At 45.2% G+C, this 11,465-nt stretch overlaps 2 protein-coding genes across 2 annotated transcripts; one reads left to right on the top strand and one right to left on the bottom strand. All coding sequences in view use genetic code 11, as the record gives it.

Moving 5' to 3' along the window:
- Positions 1 to 3,937: 3,937 nt before the first annotated feature.
- EGR_09559 (hypothetical protein) lies at positions 3,938 to 4,699 on the bottom strand (the record flags this gene model as incomplete). Its single annotated transcript, XM_024498808.1, has 2 exons — positions 3,938 to 4,247; positions 4,638 to 4,699. 2 exons carry the CDS (start codon positions 4,697 to 4,699, stop codon positions 3,938 to 3,940), a joined length of 372 nt encoding a protein of 123 aa, XP_024346776.1.
- Positions 4,700 to 4,902: 203 nt separating this feature from the next.
- Positions 4,903 to 6,684, top strand: EGR_09558 (hypothetical protein; the record flags this gene model as incomplete). The annotated part of the gene is made up of 2 exons (XM_024498807.1): positions 4,903 to 5,116; positions 6,578 to 6,684. The coding sequence occupies 2 exons, from the start codon at positions 4,903 to 4,905 to the stop codon at positions 6,682 to 6,684; spliced, it is 321 nt and encodes a 106-aa protein (XP_024346775.1).
- Between the last annotated feature and the right edge of the window lie 4,781 nt (positions 6,685 to 11,465).

Here is an 11,465-nt window from a genome sequence, read left to right as displayed (position 1 = left end):
CACACCACGGATTAAATGAACTTCGCACAGTTGAACAGAATGAGCTTGCTAATGACAACTTGCAACTGCAAAGGCCACGGTGAATTTGTTTTCTTTTTTGGCGTTCTAATCCCGATGTATCTGATTAGTTAATCCAGAGTCCAATTGAATTTGCCAATGAGTATCAGCTATGAAATGGGATTGTTTGTTGTTCCACTCCAACTTGCCATCGCTGATGTGGGTGTGGTGTGGATAGCGGTGCGATGAGGTGGTGGTAGTGGGCAACCTTTGCGGAATGGGTGAAGAGAGGAACCATGCTGTGAGATGGATAGATAGATACATAAATATGTTGATTTGTGGGAGGTAAGTGAATTCCACCGCCTAGATTTCCTGTGCGAAGTGGAAAATGTGTTCTCCTCTCGGAAGCTTCCACACCGCTGCACATTGTGCACTCGTCAGGTCTTTCTGCAATCAGCACTGTTTGAGAGTTACATTTCTCAAAACGTATACTTCCTTTGGCGAGGCAATCTCGATGGTGGCTCACCCTGGTGAAGAAAAAGTGAAGTATCGGAAAGGCACCACCAACCGTGATCCATAAAACCGAATTCACTTGTAGTTGGTAAAGCGACATGGAGAATGGGTGTTGCATCCTGGTGGAAGTAGTCTAATGAACTCAACAATTTATATCTTGCTAAACTTATTTCCCTCATTTACCTCTGACCGATGAACCAGAATGTAACCAAAGGAATTGGGGCTGCGAATTCCGATACCATATAAGCGCAAGTCACAAAAAGCGATCAACCCGGCCCTTGCCTTTGGAAAATCAACTACATTTTAGTTTCAATTTTTCCCCTAACTCTCCCTCTCCTCTATCACATCTCCATTTGCGATGTGACTTGATAATGATAGTAAGCAGTGGCAGGGTGGTAAATGTTAGCTTGTGAAAGTGCAGGTTCAGAAGCACGACGAATGATTTGAGGCCCCAATTGCCATCACTTCACTTCACTCAATCTGACAACGGACATTGTCCTCTTCCGTTCACAGCAGAACATTGCAAGACTGCAAACCAACTTCCACAAAACTGACAAGCGAGAGGATTTGCACGTTGAGATGACATTGAATGGCAGGTGAAGTGATGGGACATACCACATCACGTCTTCCAAGTGGCGATCATCAGTTAATCATGGAAGGCTGGTACATGACATACTGGATAGGCATGAGAAATAGCATAGGCAGGTGAGACATTGGCTGGAAGGTGGCCGAGGCTGGTGTGGGCAGACAGGTGGGTAGACACTATCAACTAATCAGTAAGTACCATTAACTACCATCATTGTTGACTAACGCAATCGCAGTGCATCCGACGACTGAGGTGAGTGTCTGATTCCATCAGCGTCACCTCCAACCCTTGTTACAACCTCGTTTTCACAGTTGCATGTCAGTGTTAGTATAAACTCCTGCTGCTCATGGTCGGGCGCCACATCTATACACTCGAGTCTACTGACTTCTCTCTCACAGGTGGTGTTGCGGTCCCGTTTAAAAGCACCCATTTGATTTGCATTTGGGGAATATGATGGGATTTATGTCTGCCTGTCAGTCAGTTTGTTGGATTGTGTGCTTGTGATGTGTGATAAAATCACATCCTGAGGTTTGAATGCAGTCTTCATTCTACTACTGACTGGCTTCAATCCACCTCGATGAATGATAACCGCTAATAGAAAGAGGCGCTTCATGCGAGTAACCGAATGAATGATCGACACTAACTAAGTGACTCAACGAATGAGAGAGTAGCTGAGGTAATGCTTTGAATTTGCTTTTTTTTGATAATCTACTGCTGCTTCACGATCTCTCAGTTATGGGGAGGTTGTATGGATTACAAGTACACGGATACTTCGCTGTTCTTGATATTTTCCAGCTCTTCTCACTCCTCATCAGCGTTGTACATAATAAAGCAAAATGTATCAAATTTACCTTCACCAATGTCTCGGAAGTGCACTCCGATTTATCGTTGTGACGGTGGAAAGGAAGTAATATTACCATTTCGGTCATTATTACACTTCCACACGAAGGCAACCGAAGACCATGCACTGCTCACCGCACAACTGGCCAATGAGGAGGAGGTGGAGGTAAAGGCGGAAGAGGAGGTGGAGGAGTTGGTAAAAAAGGCAGTTTTTTTACCCACCCGCAGTTTTTGTCAAGTTGTTCCGTGCAGACAGGTCTCAACAGCTAGCTTTGTCTGACCTCAAGGCAGTGAACAATTTCCATTTGACGTTTTGTCCAACATTTCACCTTTCACATCCGCACAATAGGACATGCACACGCATGTACACTTTGGTGCACGCAGACACGGAGCACAGTGTCGAGTCGGATTGGAGGTGACTGAGTAGATTTTTCTTTGTTTGCCATAAAAAGTAGTGCTTCCTCATCCCTTACGATCTGCTGACAAATGCCACACCTTCTCCAATTACTATGCAGGAAACTAGAGGGCAGGCCTCTGTTTCATCTTCGCAACCCATGTCAACTTTACCCTTGAAGCGGACAAGCTGGCATTGCAGGCAACCAACACATCTACTCAACATGAGGTGATATTGCAGTTCAAACGAAAGGGAAAGGAAGGTAGTGTAAGGAAGGTACTATGGAGGGCAAAGATGCTTCATCTAATGCGGAGTAAACCTCCTTCAGGTAATTCGCGCATACCATCTACTAAATACTCACTCTTCCCTGTTACTGTGGGCTTGTCGCCACTCATCTTTGGTGAAATCGGAGCAAGTGCACGAAAGATGTCTGACTTTGCATTAAGGGGACTTTGCAAATCATTGCCTTTCTTCTCTACAACTTGCAGACGTCCATCGAGTGCTCCATAGCCACTCACCACGCACGTCTGAGACTCGATTTGAATGGTTCTTCCAGGTGTTGCCTGTATTTGGAATGGATTTAGGAAGTAAGGTGGGTGTTTTGTCCCTATGTCTGTCTGTTTATTGGTTTGTGTGCTTTTGCTGTGTGGTGGACTCACATCTTGATGCCTGAGTTCTGCGCCTTACTGACTGGTTTCATTTCACCCCATGACAGGTGACGGATGAGCTGAAGAGGCGCATTGTGATAGTGACAGAACGAATGACTGTTAGACGTTAGGACGAGGAGTTTGAATGATGCTTTAAAGTTGTAGTTTGAGAGCTTGTTGCCACTCTACAATCTCCCAATTATTTGTGGACGCATACTTTGATGTTCTGACGGTTTAATGCCTAGCAGTAGGTAAACACTAAATGCACAGCCTCATTTGACTGCACATTTCGATGCAAAGCATCCACATTTGACAAAAAATGCAGGCGTTTCCTCGCTCCTTGCATATTTTAAAAATAAACACAGTCGCGTAAACAGGTCTGCCCATTGGTAGTTAGGCAGGAAGTGAAAGTTGGCTGGAGACGCCTTCTACACTCAATGAATGAGGATGGAAATGCCAAGTAAGTTGACGAAATGGCATTAATGACCAGCGAGCCAAAAGCCATGATACCAACCAAAACGCGTGTTAAATTATTTGTAGTGCAGACAATCTCTTCTACTGGAAGACTAATAATCATAATGATGGCAAAGGAGGGATTGTTTTCCCATTATTGTCAGAATGACCAGACGGAGTTCATTTTCGAGATGATGGCATTGGTGATGAGGGTGATGTGGAAGAAGGGGAGGAAGAGAAAGAAGTAAAAGAGGAGGGCATTTTGATGAGAAAAGCTCGCCTGTGAAATGATTTGAGTTGGCACCTCACCTCATCCTCCACAATTCTTGAGCTGCTCCTTCTCCATCTGATGACTACCACCCTTTCAGTGCGTACTACCATTGCTAAGGTGCCTATCAAACGGATATATGAAGGGGAATAGGCAGTTGGGAGGGAAGGCGAACCTAATATGGATATGAGGTGACTACGTTAAGAGTCAGGTTATTTAGTTGAGAGAGACGAATTCCTTCATGAAAGCGAAATTTGCAGAATCAAGTTGTTCAGCCACATATCGATGCATTGCATTGGATGATTTCCCTTCCGGTTTAAACGCTCATTCGCCTCATCCAACTGCCCAACTCCATTATCAATCTGTTTGAATGCCTGTTGCCTTGCCTGCCTATTTATCCGATGACTAGGTTGGGACAATCCTCCATTCACCCATTTGTCCAAATGTTGCCCCATACCATCACCCCATCGCACTGCCATCCACACCACACCTAGCAGTGACAAGACAGAGTGAAACAACAAACAATCACATTTATTTACAAATATTTGTCTGTACAACCAATTGGGCAGATAATCAACTAGTCAGATGCAACGCGTTTGAAACAGCAACAGAACAAACTCCTCAGACGTCTCCGCAAACACTTGCGCCACTAAAGTAGAAGCACTTGGTCATTAGCGAGCTGATTGTGGAGAGGTGTGCAAAGATCATTTGCATGCATGTGTACAACGCACCGAAGACTGCGATTTGGGTGACGCTGGTTACACTGGTACTCCTCTGCCTGTATTTCACCTGTCCTTATCAGCGGACGACAGATTCGATGTGGAATCTACGCTGCCTGGAGACCTGCACCACGGGTTGGTGGCGAGAAAAAAGAAATACCCCGTAATGATGATCTCCACCTCACTGTTACTGCCTATTGCCGTACCTGCTGTGCAAAACCTCTCAAATTTTTCCTCCTCCTCCTCCTCCTTCTCATCATCCTTACCTCTTTCTCTCAACATCGTCCTCTCTTGGTGCTGCATCTACTCTTGCTTCTCGTGGTCCATCTGCTCCACATTGTGCCTTTGCTGGTCTGGTTACTTCGCACTTGAATAAGGAAGGTTGAGTAAATGCTAAAAACCTCGCGAAGAGTAAATGAAATTGCAGGGTGAGACGATAGCTTTGTTTGGAAGCTCAGAACGAGCAGTAGGCGCTTAGATTGATGATGGCGGCAGTGCTTCCCATGCGGACACTGGTAGTAAAGGTGTTGGCTTCGTTGGTGTCGTCTTCGACTTCGATATCAGCGTCAGCAAAAGCTGCAGAGATGACTTTGGACGTGATGGTCGTAACTGTGGTGTTAGAGTCCACATCGGACCAGCCACCGAGTGAAGCCCTCCACTACTGCCGCCAACTACGGACAGATGTTCTCTTGCAAGGGGGTAAATCAGGAGCACTGATGAGGTAAGCAACCCGTCTTCCATTTGTGAGCACCTAATGGAGCAGAAAGTCAGCCTTACCAAGTGCAATTGTGTTGTGGGTCTGGTCAGTACGCCTTGCTTATAAGGCGCCGAAGTGTGACCCGTCTCCACTGGCTGTAAAGGAAGTGGAGGTGCATGAGAGCAAACGGCGGCTGCATCTCAAGTTGTGCTGCAGTTACTTCAAAATCGCTCGATGTCATCATGCGCATAGTGTTCAAGGCGAAGGTCAAAGTGCAAATGTCAATTTCAACTTGGCTTATCGATTGACTGACTGATTGACTACTTCCTCGCTTGCTTGCAATCAATTAAAAATTTGATTTGAGCTTCACATGTCGTCGTGAACGCAAGTAAGCAGGAGGTGGGGCCAAGTCGGAATAGCCACCTACTTAAATCGTTCGATTCAAGTCAAAATGGTATCCATTAGGATGGTAGACTGTGAAACCAATGCCCAGCTAATCCTTCGCCTCAATTTAGTTCGAAGGTGGTAGAAAATAGTCGCCTTTCACCCTTAGCCTTCATGTCCTTAGTGAAGAGCACTTTGGCACTTTGGATGGCTGCATTTGACTTAGGTCCAGCAGTAGTTGAGCACCACACATTTGCTGAAATCCAAACTATTACCGTACCGCGTGTTCCAGTCTACTCGCCAGTGATGTGCTATAGCCCTACTTTGTCTCAACACCAGGCGGCGAATGTTGCCGTTGAGATAGGGTAACAGTCGTTCTGTTGCTTTTGTGTCTCTGTGTGCAAGTGGACGTCTGACAATAAGTTGAGGGTGTTTGTGTGCACCTTGGGAAGGGGAATTGTCCATTTCTTCCCCATACCTTGTTTGGTGGCGTAGATGAAACTGCAGGTGTTCTGTCAGGTCGCTACTTTGCCTTCGTACTGAACTACTTCGGTGGCTGATAAATCTCTCTTTTTTCATGTCGTCGAGCTGTACCTGCAAATCATTTTGACATTTTAAAGTATTGCTCCCAGGGTCGTCGATGTTGCGTACTTTGCAAATTGAGAGTGGAATTGCAAGTCTGAAACCTAAATCCGTTAACTCAGTGTCATTAACGCCAAACCATGTATTTTATTTGCATTTACGACTTGCTTCTATGAGTCACATTGCCTCAGAAATAACAGGCGACATGTGCGTGTCATGGCCAAGCTTTTTCCACATTTACTTAGATGTAACTTCCACCACATATCGTCAGCAAGGTGCGCATTCACAGACTTCGCATTCTAAGACACCAAATTTTGGCTTCCTTACAATGAACAGTGTCAGCGTTAAGTATCTTCTTGTCTTTTTTACAAGTGAGGTGCATTTCTCCACACTTTAGTGGAATAAAAATTAGACACCCACATTCCTATTTGGTTTACGTTTCTAGCTAGAGAGGAGTATCGCTGTTGAAATCATACTACCTTTACTATAATATGCAGGGGGACGAGAACCTACTCTTCACTCCACCCGCCTGGACTCGAGTCATCGTCCCACTATCACCTCCACCGCTGGCGAAATGGCTACTACTGCGTCGTGCCTTCCTTGATTAGCTACTGCAATAATCCTCCCGTCGATCTGATTAACGCCTTGACTCCCACTGTTTTCGCGCACGTCTATCTGCTATTGCCATACCTCTGGCCATGGTGTGGAGCCTTCCACCTGGCCTTTCACACGTGTTCCACGTGGTCGCGCTCTACACCGCCTGGTTAGACCGAGAGGCAGAGGCTGAGTCGGTGTCCTCCTCCTCATTCTCTTCCACCCCATTCTCAGTTGGCAACGCTGGTGCCAATCTGTTCCACCTTCTCGCCAGCCACATTTGATTTCTCGACAAACAGATGTCAGGTCAACTGCTAGCGGGCAGATCGAAGAGCTTACGCTCCGTGTTAGATTGTATGTGGGAGGGGGGTCAGATGCTCTCAACCATCACTCCTTTTGCCGTCCCCTTCAAATTATTCACGTGCTTACCTTTTCTCATCCTTATTCTTATCCCTGTAGAAAGGATCGTCAGGAGTGGATGCGCTGTCGCAGGAAGATGCACCATCAATGGCGGAGCAGATGCTGAGTGTCAGGAGGCTAGTGGACTTCCTCGGAGAGCATCTTCCCCAACAGTCAAATCAGCATGCCATGGCGATGGAGATTGGCGAACTGCTACGCACTATTGACCAATTGTCTTATAAAGTAATCACCATGATCTTTCAGATTAAAGAGTTTTTTCATTACTACGGACAGTGTTGATTTAGAATGGTGATCGATGGCGCCTCCACATTGCTCTCGGTTTCTACGAAAAACTGTCTTGATAGAGGGGTCTTCCACAGGAATGGTTTTGATAGCAATGCTCTCCACCTCCACAGCTCCTTTCAGAGAGGCGTAGTCCAAAAGACAGAAGAGGCGACATGGTAATGGAATGAGTAAACCAGAGACGAGTATGGCTGAGTGGAGAACACGAGAGCCACACCGAGTCTGTCTTCCACTGACCAACAATCCAGCACCGTAGATACAGTGATATCAGTTAGAGCAACGCCAACAAAGATGCATCCCCAAGGTGGACAGCTATATACCGTACGATTAACAGAGTACTGGAGCCTAAAACAATGAAGTGGATGCAGAGCGTTCCTGCAAAGATTTACACCAGGGACAGCACCCTCGATCATGTCGAAATATGCAAATACATTGATAGCTTGCATAATTTTACACTTCACTTGGAACCTGGCTGACTTCAAACTGTCAAATAAGCAATGAGGATTTTATAAAATGGGAAATTCTTACGAAGATGTAATTGTAGGTGAAGTATGCGTTATGGAGGAGTCTACTGAACTTATCTTCTAAGATGACTCTCTCGGAGAGGTTCGTGCATGTCTCTTGCTGGCGGCGAAAATGTGGAGAATCATTCAAGTCTCCCCTGCATCATTACAGACTTTGCATAATGACAAAATCAAATGGTCAGGATTGGACACTTTTTACCAGTATTACATCAATCTGAACATTAGTAGTGACAGTGTCACTGTCTTCCATTTCAACGCTTTCGAACAATTCTCCTCCAGATGTCTATTTATGATTGAGGTATCTACTCTGAAGCAGACCTCACAGCAAAGTAGCACTGGAGATAAGCAGACTTTCCGATTATGAGACAGCATCGAACCTCACAACTGCCAAAAGACGAACCACCCTTTGTTTAGAAAATTGGATCTGCTTTTAACAGTTGTTGACAGGCTCCAGTCGCTTCAACAGTCACCTTGACAGTATTATGTAAGAATGCTCCTTCCTAAAATCAAGAAGAAGTCGAACAGGTTACCACAAAGGCCTAATCAACCAATTCTTTCTTGCAGTTCGATGACGTCAAATTGGTGTAATTAATGATCATTTGGGCCGTTTGGACGAAGAGGCTTCAGTGAATGCGAGTCTGGTAATGAAAGGGTCGTCAAGATTCCCCGAGATGAAGGAGTGTTCTGAACGTGCATCAGTCTGATCTGCGCTTCCTGCTCTCTATATATACCACCTATATAAATGCCCTTACCTAGACAGTCTGTTCGTTCCACTGAATTGGAGTGCATGGTGGAAGACTCAAATACTGGATATTTGCGCTGGTGGCGATGAGGGGATAAGGCAGCACAGAGTTGTTCTAACTCGGTGTCTTGTGTGATACCTGCGTTTATAACGGTTGAACAGAGGTTTGAGTGGCTAGGGAATATTTTAGATTCTCAGCGCCCTGCCACTGAATCTCTGTTAGACCGTCGTAGATGCATGTATCCCACGAAACACCGAATAAGATGATGACTCCGCTACCCTATACCAACTCATCATCAACCAGGATGAGCAGACACTGGCCAGCAGATTCATCCGTTGATAACAAGGTAGACAAACACGATAAAGAGGAGAAGACGCTTTGCGTAGCTCATCACCAACAACTGTCCAGTTTGGACATGCATCTCGACCACTCATTGCGATCGAGAATCTCCACGGTATAAATACCGATTCCTCTTGCCACCTGATGAAGTTTGCAGCTGGGAAGTGTCATGAGTTGTCTATAATACCGCGAGATAAAGCTATCAAAGTCACCATAAGTAGCCCCTCTCCAGTTGTACCCCAATTTTCGCTGAATCGTTCGTTGTCAACATGTGCATGATATTCAAATAATAATTTTAATTTGGCATATCGGTTGACTGGTTGATTACTTCCTCATCATTTACAAATTTGTCGGCAATTACATTTGAGTGTTTGACGCCCTGATACGTCTTATTACTTCTGGGTGTGGTGCTGATGTCAATGCGATGGCGCGGTGGCAGAGGGATGGATTTAGGCAATTAAATGAAGAGGTGAGGGTAACAACCAAGCCATCGGACACATTGGCAGAGACAGGCAGACAGATAGATGGATGAGTGGATAAATAAATAGATAGGTAAGTGAGTAGGTGAATGCGTTACTGACTAAGCAAATTCCGACTCGAGAGGATAATCAGCAATGGTTTGGTATCACCGCATGCTTTACCTCGGACCAGACACACGCGGAGCTGGGACACCATGCGTGAATTGCAAAGATCTGGGAGAAGGCAGAGTAGAGAATCGGAAGGGGAAGTAGAGAGCTAGAAGGAAAAAAACGTTGGATCTGGCAGGGAATTACAAAATCTAATCCCTTAGTTCACATATGATTAGGCTGGTGCCTCTCATATTCCGTGCCTGTTCTCCACTGACCGGGATGGTGGAGCACCATTACAACTGCAGCCCTTAGCGGATTGCAAACGCAAAATAAATGAGCTTGCCGATGACCACTTATGTCTGCACAGGCCACGAGTAATTCACTTTCTTTTTGCTGTTTCGATTCCACTGTGTCTGACTACTCACCCCATACCCGATTAATTACATCATTGAGTATCAGTCATGAAATGTGACGTTGACGTTTGAAACTAATAAAGGGTTAAAAATGCAGTCAAAGCCTTGAGTTTAACTTCCATGAAGACTTTTTTACAATTGGTGACAAGGGTCATCACCAAATCTTTCATTGTTAGAACTCAACGCAGGGCACAAAACGCTGGCCAAAGCAGTGGAAAGTTGTGCTTCCTCCCATCGGTATACACCAAACAGAGGTGGAAAGCTTGCTTTTATCACTAACAATCTCACCTGACAGAAAACAAGAGCAAACGCAAACTGAGCTTTACCTCAGGATCATTTGGAAATCACTAAACCATTGTTACTTGCTGATAACGGGAGCATATTTTGGACAGCTTATTTTTGCTGGACTCCGCACCTAAGCTTGCACACGTCAACAAAAGCTCATTACGCTTCTGTACTAGTAAGCGATGTTGCATCTGCGAAAGCGAACTGATTATAAGTGAAGTTATGGAAAGAGGTTGCCTATCTTACGACGATTGTCTGCCGGGTTGTTCAAGAATGCAGAGTGCAAACCGCCTCCTTACCGTTTGCAGCAGAGGTCATTTCAGTGCGGATAAATCCATCATTTAGTGACGGTGTGTTTGCTTTCCACTTCTACTTCCACTTCATATGAAGAGGACTGGTTGGCGGTTGTAAAGGAAGTTGTGTTTGCCTCCGCCTTGGCGGGTCAATGGCATCTTCCGGTGTACAAGGTTGATCCGTACGGTCCACTTGCCACCCGGTCAAGGAGTATTCAAACAAACATACGATGCCATCGTTTATTCTAACAAGTTTAGTCAAGCAGAGTGAATCATCATTTCTTTGGACTACTTAGAACAAAATCTTCTATTCTACCCGACTGTGGGACTTAATTAAATCTTTAGCGTAAGCCACCAACCTACGTGCTCTACGTGTTTTTATTCTATCCACCTTCGGTGTCATAAGCTAAAATTCACTTTAACTCACTGGCGACTGGACATTTTGCTTAGCTGCATTTTTAACTGTGCGGCCACTTCAGTCTTTGGTGTTTGCACTAACGCTCTATGGCATTGCATTCGCGACTGGCTAGTAGCTTCCGAACCCTTCTCTGCGTTGGTGAAACATCTTCTCTTGCGTTATTTCAGCTTTTTACAACTTAAGAGAGGACCCAAGTTGCGATACAATACAACTTTTGAAATGGTGGCTCAGCCTGTTCCAGATGGTTCTTGTACATGGCATGATAGACATCAACGAAGAGTCAGTGTTGTAATCATGTCTGTTAATAAGTTAGCTAGGGTTAACGTAATGTGAAAACACCCAGCTAATCACTTTTAGAAGACGACGCGTGAGGGAACACGCAAGGCCCTCTCTGGTCAACGCTTTTAATCCGATTCTGTAGAACAGCCCTGGATTTGCCACTGTTAAATGAGCTCTTATTTTGTTAGATCACTTTATCATTACTGCTAATTCTTTTCCTGTCATG

The sequence above is a fragment of the Echinococcus granulosus genome (assembly GCF_000524195.1).
Source record: "Echinococcus granulosus chromosome Unknown EG_S00153, whole genome shotgun sequence".
Lineage (NCBI taxonomy): Eukaryota > Metazoa > Platyhelminthes > Cestoda > Cyclophyllidea > Taeniidae > Echinococcus > Echinococcus granulosus.
Note: the sequence above shows the minus strand (reverse complement) of the source record. Positions and strands in the feature narration are given on the sequence as shown.